This window comes from Emydura macquarii, unplaced genomic scaffold, assembly GCF_026122565.2.
Source record: "Emydura macquarii macquarii isolate MOO-44397 ecotype Brisbane River unplaced genomic scaffold, CSIRO-AGI_Emac_v2 contig_3108, whole genome shotgun sequence".
Classification (NCBI taxonomy): Eukaryota; Metazoa; Chordata; order Testudines; family Chelidae; genus Emydura; species Emydura macquarii.
In genome coordinates this window covers 4243161-4262767 of record NW_027133245.1, presented here as the reverse complement: position 1 = coordinate 4262767, position 19607 = coordinate 4243161, and the positions used below count along the sequence as shown (strand labels likewise).

The 19607-nt window shown below is 39.9% G+C and overlaps 1 protein-coding gene across 2 annotated transcripts in view; it reads right to left on the bottom strand.

The window, feature by feature from the left end:
* ZDHHC2 (zinc finger DHHC-type palmitoyltransferase 2) overlaps nucleotides 1-19607 on the bottom strand; it is a 55521-nt gene that overhangs the window by 25593 nt on the left and 10321 nt on the right. For both annotated transcript variants that reach the window (XM_067530657.1, XM_067530658.1), the window contains exons 2-5: nucleotides 16273-16299; nucleotides 9517-9611; nucleotides 2391-2511; nucleotides 864-933 (exon numbers count right to left, since the gene is read on the bottom strand). In XM_067530657.1, the coding sequence (XP_067386758.1) occupies nucleotides 864-933; nucleotides 2391-2511; nucleotides 9517-9611; nucleotides 16273-16299 (313 nt within the window). The remainder of the gene's footprint in view (nucleotides 1-863; nucleotides 934-2390; nucleotides 2512-9516; nucleotides 9612-16272; nucleotides 16300-19607) is intronic.

The following is a 19607-nucleotide window of genomic DNA, read 5'->3' as shown; positions in this document are numbered from 1 at the left end:
ACAGTGGACAGAATCGGTTTGTTCAATTCACTAACTATAGATAATACTTCTTTTGTTTAATAAATCAGTTTGAAATAGAAAACATGTTTTGATAAAACTTATTTTTTTCTATGTATCCTTCACATTTAGGGTAGTTTTATTTATTAACAATTTTTAAAATCTGTTTTTGTGCATTTTTAATTTAATTCCAATTTCCATTCAAAGGCAGCTTGCCACGTATCACAAAAAAAAAAAAAAAAAAACCCAAAAAAACCTAAAACAAGCAATGGATCACTAGCTATTTCCTGACAATAAAAAAAAAAGTCTGGATAAATGTATATTAAACTATGTAATTGCTTAAATAATGTATACAGATATAGTGTATTCTGCTGATTAGCAAAAGAGTACCAAATTTATAATAAAGTTTATATTTAATTACAAATCAACATGTTTTAATAGTTACCAATGAGAAACCAACCACTCTTTAGAAAAATAACACAAAAAGCACAGCTGTAGAACAAGATTAAAATCAATTATTTAAATCAAGGTTTCCTGCTTACTGATTTAGATCATGATTAAAATTGGTACTTTAAATCACACCTCTCTGAACTCATCCAAAAAACTGCCCAATAAAAAACAAAAGTAAACATTCTTGATATTTCTAAGGAAAATTAAAAGCAGAAACAAACCTTTAAAAATACCTTTCAGAGTATCTTTATAACGAAAACACCAAATAACCAATTTTTTTTGTAATAAATAAGGAAGTCGCACAAATGTACTGCTCAGTTCTTTATCATGTAGCAGAGGCATTTTTTGTAATTATTTTCTTTTGCATTAATAATATTTAATAAATGTTATTTAACATTAAACAAATTTGTTCTTACTTGTCACACACAGAACAATGATGGCAGCGGTCTGGTTTTACAAGTTGGCATCTGTCACAATATCTGATTGCTGAGAAGAAAAATATCCATGTAACATTAGGTCTAACATAAGATTATGCACATTTTAATGTCTTTAGACCCACTCAAAAATAAATATTTATAGCCAAATCCTGAATTCCTTGAAACTCCCAATAAAGTGATTCAATTTGATTTCAGTAGAAGTTGCTAGCAGTCAGCACTTCACATAAAGCAGTTTAAGAGCTGTTATTCAAGTGCATTTTGAATTTTTAATACACATGAGAAATAGTCCAACAAATTGCATTCTGGATTATTTACTAAAGCTTTTTACTGAGGCTACTTTTCAAATGAAGTCGGCACTGCAAAATCTAAAAATATAATACATAATAATAATAATTATAATAATATAAAATAAATTATATAAAAATATAATAAAAATATAATACATACATTCACATTAATTTTAAGAAGCCATTTTGGGATTTCATACTAAGAATAGATTTTATTTTTTTTATATTGCCTTCAGGATTTGCTTACTTGGCAAACATGCATAATCTAAAACTAATGACACTGATGGTAAAAGGTAAAGCTTTTGACTGCCTGTTTAGCTTCCAGGATTGGGGTTTCGTTTCTCCTCCTCCCCCCAATTTTGCTCTTGCTAATATTTCTTCATCATTGTAACTGACGTGCATAGGTGCCACAGACACAATCTGATATTAATGTTTATCTTTTCAGGAATGAAATGTCAAGTTACATAACCTTAAAATATATATTTCACTTTATAGACTGATAGACTTCAAGGTCAGAAAGGACCATTATTATAATTTAGTCTGACCTCCTGCACAATGCAGGCCACAGAACCTCACCGACCCACTCCTATAATAGACTGAGTTACTGAAGTCCTCAAATAACGGTTTAAAGACTTCAAGGTACAGAGAATCCACCAGAGAAACCACCAGCAAGTGACCCATGCCCCATGCTGCAAAGAAAGGCGAAAAAACCCAGAGCCTATGCCAATCTGCCTTGGGGGAAAATTCCTTCCCGACCTCAAATACAGTGATCAGCTAAACCATAAGCATGTGGGCAAGACTGACCAGCCAGACACCCGCAGTGTTTGTCAATACTTCAAGCTGTCAAATAACCACAGTCTAGACATTAGTTAGGATTTTAATAGTATTAGTAGGTCATTTTCAATCAATCAGTCTTCAGTTACAAACTGTGGGTATGTATAAATTAAAACAGAAAAATCAGATTAACTTTGGCTACTATTTGAGTATCTATTCTTTATGTATTTAGTGGCTTGTCAATTCTATTACCATAATTACTCATTGTGTTACATAAAATCTGCATTTCTACTAATAATAGGGCATCATTCTTAGGTCAGTTTATTCTTTTAAACTTTGAAAGGCAATTCATTTTTGCAAAACACTGCCTAAAAATCTCATTTCCTACTGACAGTGAATTGTACCACGACATTTGTCACATTGACCATTGAAACACAGTGTTTACCTCCAGACATTGTCCTTGTATAGATAGGAAGGTCTTTGGCTGCTCGCCTGAAAATTTCTTGCTGGGCTTCACCCCTAGGCTCTCTCTCCAGCAGTTCTTTGTCTGCATGTGACAGATGGAACTGGGAAATGATATAATTTTTAATTAGCAATGCCTCAAAAATTACATCTTCGTGGACTTTCGCTCCAACTAAAAAGAAAGGTATCTGTTAAATAACGATAGAGTATGTGCAAAATACTGTAGCAAACAACCCACTGTTCCCAAGAGGAATGAATTCAAGTTTTGTGGTGTTTTAATTTCTAACCTTAGTCAAAAGCAATTTAAAACATTTCCTGATTCCACTGTGGATCAACCTAAAATTGATTGCTTAAGGTAAAACAGGAACTCCAAATGCTTAAAAATAAGCAAGATTAACTGATGTGCCCTTAGACCAATTGGTTACCATTCTCTTGACAAGTTTCAAAGAGGACTAGGTCAAAGCATATTAATGAACCGTTAATGTGCATAAGAGGGTCCACACAATTCATCTGCAGCAAGCTAGTGCAGGGGGTAGATTTAGATTTACACCTCAGCTTGACACAAACTAAGTGTTCCTGTAGACAAGCCCAAAGTCCACCCCTGTGATACTGAATAAATTCAACTGGCTATTGAATAGATTTAAAAATAACACATAATAGGTGGGAAAGCAGGAAAGGGAATTGTGTAAAGGAATCATATTTAGAAAAGTCAACAGATTAGTCCATACTATGCAATGTCAATTTTCTCCCTCAACACACCTGGAGAGACTACTCAAGCAGTACAAGAAGAACGTACTAGGGCGTTATGGTGAATTCAACCTTATAAAGGAATAGCAGTATTTTACAATGACTTAAAATAAAAAAATTGGGGGTTTGCTGTAACAGTTCTCAAGAATACTCCAAGAAATAATAAGCTACAGACAAAAATTCTGTAAGGACACTGCCTAGTTCTGCCTGTTCAGCTTCTATACTAATGATAGACTGTGCTATGAAATCAGATTACTGCTGAAATCAGTATACTTCCATGATACATAATGATATTATCCATCTGAATAACGAACTAAGAAGATGGACAGAAACATGTGCATGCAAAGATTGTTGTAAAGATGAAGTACATAAAACCTACTGAATAGTTTCAAAGACTTGATATAATGAAGGAAGCACAGGTTACTTGAGAGACATTTGATTTGTTTAAAAAAAAAAAAAAAAAAAAACAGGGTTACTTACCAGTAACTGTTGTTCTTCGAGATGTGTTGCTCGTATCCATTCCAATATAGGTGAGTGCACGCCCCGTGCACTGGTTCCCGGAACTTTTTTGCCCTTAGCCAGCCCCGTAGGGCTGGCTCAGGGGCCCCTGGAGTGCCGCGCTCATGCCGCGGTATATCAGGTGCCGCCGGCCATGAGGGCCCCCAGTCCCTTCTTTCTGCTGACTCCGACAGTGGGTACAGAGGGTGGGTGTGGAATGGATATGAGCAACACATCTCGAAGAACAACAGTTACTGGTAAGTAACCCTGTTTTCTACTTCGAGTGATTGCTCATATCCAATATAGGTGATTAAATAGCCATACCTTGGAGGTGGGTAGGAGTCAGCATCTAGCTACTCTCATCAGCACGGCCCTGCCAAAGCCTGCGTCCTCTCTTGCCTGCTGCACGATGGCGTAGTGGGACATGAAGGTGTGGACCGACAACCAGGTCGCTGCCCTGCAGATGTCCTGCAGGGGCACTCTTTCCAGGAAGGCCGCTGATGAGGTCTGGGCTCTGGTTGAGTGCACTGACAGCTCCTGGAATTGGCACCTTCGCCCGCTCGTAGCAGCGCCTGATGCAGGCAGTGATCCAGGTGGAGATGCGTTGGGTGGAGATAGGTGAGCCCTTCATCTGGTCCGCCACGGCCACAAACAGCTGCATCGACTTCTGGAATGGCTGCGTCCGTTCGATGTAGTAGGCCAGGGCTCATCTCACGTCCAGCGAGTGCCATCTCTGCTCCTCCTCTGAACCGTGCGGTTTAGGAAAGAACCCGGGGAGGAAGATATCTTGGTTATAATGAAAGTGGGACACCACCTTAGGCAGGAAGGCCGGGTGGGGTCTTAGCCTCACCTTATCTTTATAAAAGACGGTGTAGGGGGGCTCTGAGGTCAAAGCTCTTATCTCGGAGACCCTCCTAGCCAATGTAATGGCCACCAGGAAGGCTACCTTCCAAGAGAGGACGAGCAGTGGGCAAGTAGCCATGGGCTCGAAGAGGGGTCCCGTCAGAGCGGCGAGGACCAGGTTCAAATCCCAGGGAGACACTGGGTCACAGACCTGCGGATACAGCCTCTCCACCCCTTTGAGGAACCTGACTGACATGGGGTGCAAGAATATTGACCTGCCTTCCATCGGCTGGCGGAAGGCCAAGATGGCCGCCAGGTGCACCTTCAGGGAGGCCAGAGCTAGACCCTGCAGCTTCAGGTGGAGGAGGTACTCCAAAATCGCCTGTATGGGCGAACAGCTCAGTGGGATACCCCGGGACTCCGCCCAACAGGTAAAGCGCTTCCACTTGGCCCGATACACCACCTAAGTGGAAGGTTTTCTGATACCCAGCAGAACCTGTTGGACCTGCACCAAGCAGGCTCTCTCTCCCTCCATCAGCCAGAGAGTCTCCATGCCGTCAGGCAGAGGGAGTCCAGGTCTGGGTGCAGCAGGCGACCCTGGTCCTGGGAGAGCAGGTCGTAACGCCTCGGGAGTGGCATCGGCGTGGCGATGGACAGGTCCAGCAACATGCTGAACCAATGCTGTCTCGGTCAGGCTGGGGCGATCAGAATGATGTCCACTTTGTCCCTCTTGATCTTCAAGAGGATTTTGGGCAACAGTGGAATGGGGGGAAACGCATACATGAGGGTCCCCGACCAATCTATAAGGAACACGTCGGAGATGGAGCCCGGCTTGCAACCCTGGAGCGAGCAGAACCTCGGGTACTTCCTGTTCCAGGAGGACGTGAACAGGTCCAGTTGGGGAACATCCCACTTGCGGAAATGGAAGTCGCCACTTCCCGGTGTAGTGACCAGTCGTGGCGGGGTAGAAATGACCTGCTGAAGTGGTCCGCCTTGTCGTTCCTGACCCCCGGGAGGTGAGAGGCAGATATGTGGAAGTCGTGCCTCACCGCGAAGTCCCAAAGTCGAATGGCCTCCTGGCAAAGGGCCGAGGAGTGCCCCCCCCCGGCCTGTTCATATAAAATATGGCCACTGTGTTGTCCGTCAGGACCTGCACCATCCTGCCCCTCAGGAATCTGAGGAACAGCAGATGGACTGCCCTGAGCTCCCGGACGTTGATGTGGAGATACCTCTCCTGTGCCAACCAGAGTCCCTGGGTGCTGAGGTTGCTGCTGATGTGGGCCCCCCAGTCTCCATCCTAGGCATCTGTGATTAGAGTTGTTGATGGTGCCAAGACTCTGAAGGGAACACCCTTCAGTACCTCCCCTGGGTCCCTCCACCAATCCAGGGAGGTCAGTACCTGAGTGGGAACCGTGACCACTCTGTTCAACAAGTGCCTGGCGGGTCCACACATTTGCTGCTGCTGGAGGTGGGAAGAAACTCTCAGAAATTCTATTGGACGGATAGGGATGCAAAACCACCATTAAATGACTTCTGTATTTATGGAGAAAAGAGATTATGTTGCTAACCTGTCCCAAATAGTGCTACCAGAAAGAAGTAGAAGCCTCCTTTCTGTAAAAGCAATTTAAACTCAGAGCCATAATATATATAATTTGTAACCTACACCTAGAGCCCTATATATTAAAATATATGTGTTTCAAAAATCTCCAGGAACTACTGCTAAGTGATGAGATCTAGCTGGTTGAAACTCAGTTCAGATAAGACTAAGGTGATGTTTGTAAACTGGATAAAGCAATTAGTAGACATGGCAAGGATTATATCTGACCTATTTATTGAGGGTGTCCCCCCATCCTTTGTTTTTAGAGTTCATAATCTGGGGTACACTGGGCTATACCATACCATTTCCCAGAAACTGAGGCTGATGCAGAATACAACAGCCCATTATTAAGGTGTATCTTGCTGGGGACACACCACCAGTGCTCTGTGATTTACATTGCCTGCCTGATCGTTTCTGGATTTAATTTAAGCCTTTGAAGGTTGGGATCTGCTTACCTACAAACCCACCTCTCCTCCTATGCAGTACTCACACAGCTGTGATCAACAGTGGCACTTAAAGAGAATCCCCCTTGGCATAAAATAAAGAATAGCCAGATGTCTCCTTCATGAGGGATCCTTAACTTTGGAACCTCTCCATTCCCCACGTGAAACTGGCCTAATTTGCCAATCTTCAGGAAAACATTGTAAGGCTCATTTATTTACCTAGGCTTCTGGAGAAGGAGGAGCATGATAAGGGCTGGTATTTGTAATTAATGGAGTATTGTTTAGATTTTGATTCTACTTCTGGCCAGTTCTTTTCTAATTTTGAGAAGAGGAGCTGCTGCTGTTTTTTTGTTTTTTTCCCCTTTATGGATGTATTTTTCTTTTATGGCAAAAGTGCTTGTAATATAGGATTGGGGCTTTTTTACAAATCAAAATAAAGTGGACAAGAAAAAAACATCACATAACCTGCATGTTTTGTATCAATTTTAGTATTAAAGTAAAAAAATATTTTCAAAAGAAGTTTGACTATAATTTATGGACCAGTTTTGTTCAGTAGTGAGTACATCATTTTATGCTTACATTTTTATCTAAACCTAGAAGCCACAGTATTTTGTAGCACTAAGTTACTTTTAATTAATTAAAAGAATGTTGTCCAGTAGACCTATCCTTTAGCATCTGTTTCTGCACTGCTGAACAAGGATGTTGCTGCACGTCACTGGCACTAAAGTTCAAAAGCATTATCAGAATAGTAGACATTGCCTTCTAATACCTAAATTTCCTATTTTTAATCTGATACTCCGTTTTACACTCTAATAATATGAAATGGTTGCTTTCCAACCCAGCTATAATTAATGATTTATCATATGATTAGCATTCAGCAGCAGTCTTTTTCTCAACATCTTTTACTGAAATCAGTCTATAAGAATTTGAGTGGATCCCTCTTCTAATTATTCCTACAGTCTTCATGTACAACCTGACACTCCAAGAATAGAATTATAAAAATTGTGGAAAGTAAATACTAAATAAAAAATAGATTAACTTTTAACAAATTTTAATATCCCCACCAAAAAAGATACAGCAAAGATTGCTAATTGAAGTTCAGTCATTAATGACTTTATTGCTACAGAATGTTTCTCTAAATAAACAGTTCATTTATGCAATGATAAATTATTTGTAAAATTGTTCATGCTTCCTACGTAAAAAAAAAAAAAAAAAAAAAAAAAAGGCATCTGAAAAAGCCCAAATATTAATCCTTGAAATTACAAGTTTAGGTTACATAAGCAATGCAGCAATCATATTCTTGTGCGTAAGTCAATGAAAAGTAAATTGTTCATATTTTTTGAAAAACATGCTTGCCTTTTGAAGAAGTTTTTCTCCTACATTTCTGAATATTTTCTTCTCCTTAATTATAAAAAAACTTTCCATAGTAATAGCTCTTTGCTATTAAACGGTAGTGGGGTTTGTGGAGAGTAGGATGGTTAAAATATGATTTACGAAAGGACTCAATTAAACCTCAACTATGGAGGACACATGACCAGTACATCCATAATGTATTTACCCACATGTATTTGATGGTGCTCTCATTACTTCTACTGTATAACTCATGTTATTTAATTACCTTGAGCATTTTATCTGGGTGGTGGTGGGGGAATATGAGAGCCAAAGTTGTTGTGGGTCTGGGGTAGCACCAGCGCTAGAGCGGTGGACGTCTGCGGCTCAGGACAGAAGAGGAACAACATAGGTCTCCAAATCCATCCCAGTACTAAAGACAATTTAGGCTAGTTAGATATGGTCAGCCTACTTAGATTTGGAGGGGTGAGGGCCCATGGAATAGGGTGGGACCAGTTGGAGAGCCCAGAGGAGGGTGGGGTGTTGTGCAAGGGCCATGAGGGAAAAAAGGAGTGTCCAAGGGGACATGGAGGCAGAAGACAGCAGCTGGTTTGGTTGGTTAATAGATATGGTTTACCTTCATACACCAAATCTGATTAAAGAAATTCCATTTAAAAAAATGGCAATTATATTGTCAGTTATTCACTTTTTAAAAAAACTTCATGATTTTACAAATGATCCAAACTCAATGTGTAGGCAAAAGCACACTTGCCAATCTGGGAGTTGAAAAATTTTTCTGAATCTCTGCATGATTTTTTCAAGCTGTTAAATTTTGATTAACTCATATTTGGAAACTATATGCACAACCATGAAATTTTCTGGATGAAAAATTATCCTTCTCTTTTACATTACCCAGAAAATTTAACCAGATTGCTTTATGAGACAAAACATATGAGGATGAGGGGAACGAAATAAAAACTCTCAATTCAACCTCAACTATGGAGACATGGTAGTGAGTTCATAGTACGGTAACTGGATAAATTACATAGGAAAATGTACTTCTTGATTATGTAGTGATTAGTTTGAAAAGCTAGAGAATTATTCTTGAAAATTAGGGCCAAATCCTGCCTGTTTTACTCACACAAGTATTTCCACTGACTGTAGTGCATAGGACAAACAATTTTATCTTTTAGTTTTTTCCAATTTCAGGCATGAAAGTTTCATATGCTTCAAAGAATGGTACCTAGAGATTAAACCTGATTCAAGAGGCAACATTTCCTATTCTTGGAGTTATATTAGGATAGATTCAGCTTTCCGCTCCCTCTTCCTCTGGACAAGTGGATCATTCTTATCTGATCTTTCTGTAGTGCTAGAAGGTACATGATCACTAGACATTAGAATTGAGATTTACTGATTACTGTCCAACTGATTAGTTGGATTTACAGTATGCACATCCTAGGCCATACCTGAGCAAAGACTAATAGGGAACCTCAGAGTCTGTAGGCAGCTCAAGTTAACCCAGAAGTGAGCCCCTCTTTGGCTGAGCCTAAGTTATCCAGCCCCCCAAATGTCATTTAACCGCTTAAAATCACCTGAAAACTACATACATCAGAAACAAACATAAATGTAATTTCTCCCAAATATCAACTTACTTCTTTTGAAGGATTCATTGGTAATGTAAAGATTGTTTTCCAGTAAGACCAGACAAACAGCATGAAAAATAGGTGATAGGCAATCAGGCACACAACTAAAATTAAAGAAGGATGTAATTAATATATTATACAGAACAGAACAACAGCAGCATATTAATTACACTATATATGCAAACTATCAGCATCACTAAGGCTGTAAAAAAACAACAACTTTTTATAGTTGCCGCAAATTTGAGTGGCATTATGACCCTGTGTGCCATGTTGAAACGCTATTCAAATATGGCTTGGCTGCCCATGTCAGCAGCTGGGCCAAATCCAAAGGACTGGCATTGCAATCTGGCACACAGGGCTACAATGCCAATCATTCAGACTTGGCCTGGCCATCCCTCTACCATGCTTGCCTTTGACTGCCAAGTGGGACACACGGAATCTCTTCTGTCCTGATGCTCTACTTTGGAAGGTAGGCTGCATGTCTTGAACAACAACTTAACAAACTGTGACCACAACTTTTTTGGGGAAAAAAAAGCTCAACCTTTTTTTTTTTTTTTTTTAACAGCCTTAAGAAAACTGGTACCCTAAAGGATGTAAATGTATCAGTTTATTGTGATGGAATGATATTGATAAACAAGATGTTGCACTGAAACCTTAGGTGAAACACATATTTACGGTTGTAAAAAATAATGTTCACCATCAACATTAAGATGAATTAAGGTAGCAAGAAGAAAGGGAATAAAATGACCTATACTTTATGCTGCACAGGCTATGAGAATCTTTCAGATACTGTACATGGGTGCTATTTGGATTTGAACATTAGCCTTAATGTGCACTAGTTATTTGTTTATGGTAGTTCTGCTGTTACGCACAGTCCAAATGCAGGTTTTAAAGTGGTCAAAATAGCTGATTCTTCAGATCCACTGTGATGCGTTCTTTTAGCTCTTAATAGTACAATCAAGCTTTACTGAGTTGTGATATTTTGTTACATTCTCTATTCTTGCAATGAGAACTATGCCAGCAAATCTGCCTCAGGTGGATGGTAAATGTTTATTATTTAACACCACTGATCGTATGTCCAATAATTACTCAGTATTCTTGATCTTTCTCATATTAACATATATGACAGTTCACTGCAATGAAAGACAAAGCTAAATTCCTGTGCCCACCCCAAGTAGCCTAAATAGATACCAAGATGATGTGCAGGGAAGAAGAATCCATCTCATTCCTTCAGGCTGCAGCATGCTGTGTAGAGTTGCTACAGGGGGCACTTACATATAGGGTGCTTACACTCTGTATGGGGAATTAGGAGGAGGATCTGCACAGAATACTCTGCCCCTGTTGTGCAAGTGGGCTCTACACTATACAGAATGTGTGCACACCCGTACACAGCTTCCATAGAACCTCCACAGCCCTTGCACAGTGAAAGTAGACCATTTCCACTGCATGGCCCTGTAGATTAGACAATCTGGTCCCCCACTAGTGTGTGAAATATTACCACTATATAATCAGCGCATGGTTCCACTATAGAAGTAGCCCCTGGTTTCAGTATTACAGTATTGCCAATCTCAAGAGATCAACAATCATGACTCAGACCCCACAAAGCCAGAAGACTGACTCAAAAAAATGAAGTTTTTAAAAAAAGGACTCTACTGGGTTTTTTTGGTCATCTTTTGATTATTTTTTTGAACTGCCCCCTCCATCCTGTGTGTGTGTGTGTGTGTGTGTATATGTGTGTGTGTGAATGACAATTACTGTTGCTAATTCTCTCAAATTTACTGGGTAAGGTGATTTTGGCCCCTGTTGAAGGAGCTCTCACCCCCACATCTGCCTGTCCCCTGCCCAGCAATTATTTCTCCCTCTTTGCACTCTAGTCATCAGTTCTGCCCCCCCAATACTTCAGCCCCCATCCCATCAGTTCTGCCCTCCTGCAAGCCTCACCTTTGCTCCTCCTGGGGGATTCTTCACACCCCTGCCAGGGAAAGCTGCAGCAGAGTGCCCTCTCCCCCGTAGGCTGGGGCAGGACGCAGCTCCTGTGGCTCTGCATCCCGCACAGTTCTTCACCTCCCTCTGGCCCTTCCCAGCCAGATGCTACTGGGCCCTTTAGTTCCCTCCTCCCCTCCTGTGACAATGGCTTTGGATTGCAAGGGGAAGATGGACAGAGCACCCTGCAGCAGCTCTGAATGGTTATTCTGTCCCAGGAGGCAGTCAAGCAGGGTGAGCAGCCAATCAGAGGGTCTGGAGCATCTCTCTTCATTGTGAGACTGGCTTCAGCCCCAGCCAAAATTTCATGTCACTTGCGAAAAAGTTGCAGGAGTTGGCAAGTAGGGCACTAGATTACTCAATGCTAATGACTTTTCCATAATGCATACATGCAAGAGGGCAGAGTAAGAGTTGTAACAGCAGCTTCAGCTTTGAAGTTCCCCACTTTAGTGAGTTCAAAATATCAAAAGTAACACTGGAATAATGTAGCTTTTGGCACAGATGTTTTGTTAAAGATAAAGAAAAGCAAAAACTTAAAAATGTTATTCTTGGTTCACATGTCAGTCATAAATTAACTTGTTTGTAAAAACAAAAACCTCAATCAAACCATATTGTATGGAATTTTGATAACAGGACAAATTGGTCTCTGACTGCTTTAGGCAAACGATAAGTCTATTCTTCAGATCAATAAGAATATCACAGGTCAATAGAAAGCAATTAACACTTTATTACATCGACATCTATCAAATAAAGTGACCAATGCAGATTTAATCATGTCAGAACTATTTGTATCTACTCTATAATATAAATTGCCTCAAGATCAGTATCTGTTATTTTGAAAATAAACATGATGATGGTATGAACATGGGTGAGAGAACGCAAATATTGATTATATGACTTCCTCAGTACCATATCCTTTTGCTAATTTGAGTATGTTATTATCTGTACATTTTACCACTAACACAACATTGAGAAAAACATCTCAATTTCATCTCCATTTTTATGTAGGAGGAAGGAACCATTACCCAGTGAAAGTTTTATTTCCACTGACATACCAGATTCAATGCCTTGAGTATGAAGTCAGGGAATTAGGTCTGGGATCATAAAGGTCACTTTTGATCTTGAATCTATGAAGTCTATGAAACTCACTGGGGTGTCAGGGTGTCCAGGGAAAGCCTGAAGAGATTAGCAATTCTGCAGACACGCTAAACTGAAAATCAGAGAGAAATACTAAGCTGCATAGGAATTCTCTGGGCACTACAGGAGTTGTAATCCAGCTTCATGTGTTGGACTCCAATAAAATGATGCTGGTGGCTGCCACCTCTCCACTAAACTGGTATGGACACAGTAGCAGACAATAACCTTGTCTTCTGTGATAAGCAACAAAGTAATATGGTATTGGCACTTCATGGACAGATGCCACGGATTCCACGGTATGACATCTTTTTCTTTAGCCCCACAAATTTCTTCTCCCTCCATCTGTTGGAATCAAAGGTGTACCATGCCCATCAGGGAAGATACCTCCCTTAGTCTGTGCGTATGTGTGTGAAATCATGTGCATCTATCACCTTCTCCTTGCATGGGATAATGAAAAAGAACTAGGGTAGGGGCTATCCAGTTTATTGCACTGAATGCTCTGGTTGCCCCGTCTCAAAAAAGATATACTGGAATTGGAAAAGGTATAAAAAAGGACAACCAAAATGATTAGGGGTATGGAAAAACTTCCATATGAGGAGAGAAAAATAATATTGGGACTTTTCAGCTTGGACAAGAGACAACTAAGGAGGGATATGACAGAGGTCTCTAAATTCATGACTGTTGTGGAAAAAGTAAATAAAGAAGTGTTATTTATTCTGTCTCATAATACAAAAACTAGGAGTCACCAATGAAATTAACAGGCAGCAGGTTTAAAATGAACAAGAGGAAGTATTTCTTCACAGATCGTACAGTCAACCTGTGGAATTTCTCGCCAGAGGATGTTGTGAAAGCCAAGACTATAATGGGGTTCAGAAAAAGAACTAGATAAGTTCATCGAGGATAGGTCCATCAATGGCTATTAGCCAGGATAGGTAAGGGTTGCTGTTTGTCAGAGGCTGGAAATGGCCAATGGGATACATTACTTGATGATTATCTTTTCTAGTCATTCCCTCTGAAGAACCCTGTCGGAAGACAGGATACTGGGCTAGATGGACCATTGGTCTGACCCAGTATGGCTGTTCTTATGAATAGAGACACTCAGGAATTCCATTTCAGATACCGCAGCGTAGCATATTTTAGTTCTCACAGACTCTTCTGTCCTCTCCTCATAAGCCTGACCCCTTCTGCCTTTATCCCCTCCCTCAGTCTAGTCTTTTCCTCCCCAGTACCTCATCTGAGTCTCCCCTCCCACCTAACTTCTCATCCCAGTTTCAGTCTCCTCACCCATTCAATCCTAGTCTCCCTCACTGGTCTCCACTTTCAAGTCCCTAAGATTTTTCAAAGGCTTATAACTTGGGCCAAAGCTATAAGCCTTGCAATTTTTCTAGGAAAGCACAAATGGTATGTCCTTGACACAAATGCAATCCACCTGCACAATTCTGAGCCCTACTCCAAAGACCAGAGGCACCAGATTTTCTCCATGAAACAGGTATGAAATTTTTAAAAAATTAAAAATTAAACCAAACATGCATAAAACAACATATTTTTCTCTAATCTCATTCTCAGAAATGGCTGAGTTATTTTTGATAAAAATCTCCATAAACATTCTGCATGAGGCAAGCAGACAGCCAGCACAGGAAATTTCATTCTGGATTGTTAAAACTTTCCAAAGTTATAAACTACTGAAAACGGTCTTAAAGGAGGTATAGTCAGGACGACTACCAGTTTTGCCAATAATAAATGGGAATTTTGAATGCCATCTAGTGCACTACAAGGGGATTACTGCAGAACCACCATCTGGTTTCTTTGCATGGGAAGGTAGGAAAACCCACTGGCATTATTGTTTCAAACTTTTCAGATCAGATCTGAGGGACTACAGACATGTTTAAGTTTACACATGGTAAACAGATCATTAATGGAAATCATGAACTGCACAAAATTTGATTATTCTGAGCCAATTATTTCTTAACTTGACAAAACACATTCCCTCATTGAGAAAGACATATGTGCCAACACAAAAACTACTGGAGTAACACAAGCAGAAGAAAAATCTGAACCATTAGTTTTAAAAGGGGGATGGAGGATAAAGATTTACATCTCTGCGCTACTCTGTACATCTTCCCAGATGCTACTTCAATAACCTTAAAAGTAATATAGCCTAGAGCAGTGGTTCTTAACCTTTCCAAACTACTGTACCCCTGAAGCCTGAGTCCCACCCCCACGGGGCTGAGGCATGTAACTTAGTTTCATGGCGCCCCTGTGGCTCCAGGCAATTGCCTTTCTTGCCACCCCCAATACCAGCTCTGCACTTGCGACCCCTCTAAAACCCCAGGTTAAGAAACACTGGCCTAGAGGGAGAAATTATAGTGATGTCTGAGAAGGCACTATCATTCCAATCTCCTATTTCCAAGGGTTTGTAATCTTGAAAAAATCCTTGTGGCTGAAATTATTCATACTTGTTCTCAGTCTTTTTATGAAAAGTTTGAAAAAAGTATGTTCGGCTGTTGATTGTCTCTGTGTGGAGGGGGTAGAGTCAACTGTAAATTTCTAGATCTAATCCAGAGTAGGCTGGTATTAAACGAACATTACTATTAGAGACGATTGAAATTTTTCAACCAAAAAATTTTCCTGTCAGACATGTAGTTTCATTGAAATTAAAATTTTCTGAAGGAAAATATTGATTTTGACACAATTTTTCAATTGGAAGGGTTGAAACAATTGTTAGTTTGGAATGACTTCAGAAACTTTTTTAATTTCACAAATATCAATTTGAAATAAAAAAATTGGTTTGAACAATTTGAATTGTTTAGTTTTTGATAAAAAATGTTGTAGTTTCCAATCTGAAGTTTTTAAATATTTTTTGTTTTGCAAATATTGCCGTTATTTTGAGTTTGTTCTGATTCAGAATGGAATGCAATTTCAAAATGTCAGCTTTCCCACTAGAGGTATTTGAAAAATGCAAGTTTCCTCTCTTTAGCATGTAATGGCTATTTGGAGCTAAATGTGAAAGAAGATGGATAATCAAAGTCCTGACTGAATAGATGTCCACATAACAGAAACCACATCACACCTGATCTCTCTGCTGGCTGTCTACAGAGATATCAAATATTAAATAGGTGTAGAGAATTAATTAACCCCCTCCAACAAAAGTAGATCTTTTTTCTAGTCAAGTGATTAGTGGGAAAGCTTTCACTTCTGCTGTTTGTCTCCAGAAGGACCTTTTATTTCCACTAAATTTCACATATTTTAAAGTACTTTTTTTTCCCCCCTCAAAAGGGCCTCCTTAAACAGGGCAGTACAGATAAGAAGGAAAACAGAATTCTTCTGTTCTACAGAACTAGTACTTATAAGAAGTCTAAGCAAAATTAAAAATAACTTTAACGCTACACACTTGAGAAAGTTAAAACTCGCTAAAATCTCCTTATTTTTTAGAACTTTGCTTCTCACATATAAAACAATGGTCCTGAAAACAACAGATTAGCTGTTTGTAAATCAGAGTCATAGATCCAGTTAATATGTGATTTTGCAATAAATTTGAGGTATAGGTCTGATTATTTTTAAATGATCAGAAGACCAGCTTTTTTTTTTTCTTTTGTGTTGCTTCGCTTCATTAAATAATAGTATTGTTTAAGATATATATCTTACCTTTTTCTCCAATATTTGCCATGGATACTGCAAAAAGAAAAAGAGAAATAAAATAAAAAACGTGATTTGCTATCTTTTGAAAACAGATAATCCTAAATTAAATATTCCTAACATTAGTTTCCCCAACGTTCCTTTGACTGTAAACAAACAGCAGAACTTGAAGTTTGACAGACTGTATTTTTACACCGAATCACACTCTTATCAAAATGTGTTTACAGTGTTGATTTTTTGTGATTATTAAATAAATCATCAATGCCAAGTCAGAGCTGAGATTAGAACTCAGAAGTTTTTGGCTCACACTCCGTTTCAATAGACCATGCTGCCTCTCCATCAGGCATAATTTCACGTAAAACTGCCAACATCCGTAAAGTTATGATGACAATCTTCTGACAGAATAAGAGACCTAACAATAAGACAAATTTATTTATTCTGAATATTCTCTGTGTTATACAACAATGCTGAAACTCACTACTGCCACCTGAAAAAGATGGTTCTTTTAAAACAGCCACTAGCTTCTTGATGTTCAACTGGAGTGCAACACAGAGCAAGTATCACTAGAAAGAATAAAGCCATTCCAGCATTCCATCTTAAGTTGAAATGTAAAGCAAGACACAATTATGCCATTTATTGCTTGCTTATGATACATAAAAATGGACTCAGTTTGTTCATTTATTTTTAAGTCCCTCCTCCAGTTCGTCTTTTGTTTGTTTGTTTTATTACTGGGAATATCAAGTCCTGACTTCCCCTTTTTTTTGTTGAGGACTTTTGCAAGATTTTGGAGGACCAGAAGGATGACACTAGTAAAGGCAGCAACCAGAGATGAAACTAGCACCATACAGGTTAGCTTACATAGAAAATTTCATGCACGAAGGCCATGTTTACAACAGACTTCTGTTTCCCAAATTTCCCTGTGATTGCTACCACTACTGGGAACACTAATGTGGACTTACAAAAATGGTCACCAGCATTTCAATCACTGCACAGTAATGATCTGTTCAAAGCAGGGTTCCATGATAAACCAGCTAAGATATTGGTGCTCTGTCTACACTCCACTATTGCTACTACCAATGGAGATCCTCTCCTTTCTAAGGGCTGCCTGCTTAAATGGAATCATGTACTGTAATATCAGATTGACTTACTAACTCAAAGGAAAAGGCATGAACAGAGTTCTGCTTAACCTGATACAGAGCAGCAGCAAATTCCATGGCCTTTCACTCAATGTTCTTCCCTTGGCTCACACAAGACTCTGGAGATACCCAGCTAAAGTAGTGGAAATGCTGAGAGCAATTGAACCAAACTGTAAACCCTGTATACAATAGAAACCACTTCAAAACAGGGGGTGTGGCAGCACCTCCGGTCCCCCTAGTTCCAGCACCTATGAGGAAGGGTAGCTGGAAGGAGAGATATCATAGCTAACTAGCTGGTGTGAGAGGAAGCAGCAAAGGGCCACTGGTTCCCATGCAGAAGCATCCTTTCCCCCTGATTGGATTGCCATTACATGCCCAGAGCAACAGCTCCTACTCTCCCTCCCCTAGGATTAGAATAGGACTGGGTTTTGGGATCTTCTGGAGGTAGTGCACTCAACTCAACTTTTTGGGACTGGGAAGAAATTTTTCCCTGACAAATTGGCCAGGGCAAGATGGGTTTTTTTTCGCCTTCCCCACAGCAACTCTGGTATCTAGGAGGTGAAGTTCAAGTTGTCACAGCTTAGTAGGTGTATAGTGCAAGTGACTGGGGTCCAGTTCCCTAAATTACCAGAACTGGATGTAGACTTAAAGGAAGGCATCCCCTAAACACTATGGGGAATAGGGCTGGCACTCTTAGTGTCTGGTACCACAACAAGACAGCCCCTTAACACTCGGAGGAGAGAGTGGTATTGTCCCAGGAACAGGCAGGGAGCAGGTGTGAAGGGATGAGAGGCTGATGGTAGGCCTCCACCATGTGAACAGGTTAGTTACAGAAAAATACCCTGCACTGGACAAGTTACTGTCAGATAGTTCCAGACAAGTTAAGTTTAATACAATGGTGGCGTTGTTAAGCAACGTCCATTGGGTCTTTTCTTTCTTCCTGCATGTACAGGACAGAGGACCCGAAACTGCAAATGATCTCTCAGAAGCGGTCATCCTCAAGCATTGTTGGGAGAGAAAGGTAAGAGGAGCTCAAGGTGGCAGGACAAGTAGTCCTATTGGTGATGCAGGAGAGGTGCCTGGTCACTTGCCTCCATCCTCATGAGCTTCCTCCTGCCCACACTGATCCTTGACTACAAAATGGTGGGGCAACATCTCCAGCTATACTATCCTCCAGAGTCTGATCATGCAGAATAAGAACCCAAAGGAAAAGGTGACCTCTCATCCCAGTCACTTCCCACTCCCAACCAGTAGAAACATCTGGCATCTTCTGCCCCTGCTGGCAGACAACTTCCCAACTTTGCCTTCTGAATTGTATGGATCACAGGGCAAGGGATCTTAGACACAGAACCCAGTATAGATTCCCAGTCTACTTCTGGAGGATGAACCAAAATGCACACTTGCTTTAGTTGCTCTGTGCCCTCCTATGCTGTTGCATATGCAGAGTATATGTTATACACAAAAAATAAGATACAATGGAAAACTGCAATCGGATGATCACTGATACAACTGCCCTAATGATTTCAGAGAGAAACAAACTGTTCCTTCAAGGAACTTTTCTTAGGCGGTTGAGATAATTTAAATAATAGATATTTACATTTCTCATATTTATTAATTTGGAGCCACAAATGAGAAACTTTCTTGGTAATATCAATGTGTGAGACATTCATCAATAAAATACACAAGTGATTGAGATGTACCTCTGCTATGGATGAAGTGGAGGATGTGTGTGTTATGTTTTGCTAAAATAATTTTTTAAAACTGATGTGTGTGTCTGGGTGCCTTCATGCATAGGAAGCGGTGGTGAATTTAAAAGTAAGTTAGATAGCATGTGAAAACCTTGATATTTTCTCTAATTCCTACTCCCCTGTGGACAGGGAAGGTTTGTATTTACACTTATCAAAAAAAATGTTGCTTGAATAGCTTTTGATTTTGATAATCTGAGTTGCAGATATACTACAAGTGCTTTGCCAATTCACTGTTATAAGGGGAAGTCTTATGAGAATGGAAGCATTTTTTTGGCTTTGAAATCAGATACAACTTCTGATTCAATGTTAGAAAATTGATGCAAGTTATTATAGGGGCCATAACCCCCCTATTCCTGTGGCTGTGGTGCTAGAAACATATTCGGATATGTTGAAGTTAAATATAGACACTTGTTTAGAATGTTTGTGGATGCACTCAACCAACATATTTTTAACCCCTTGA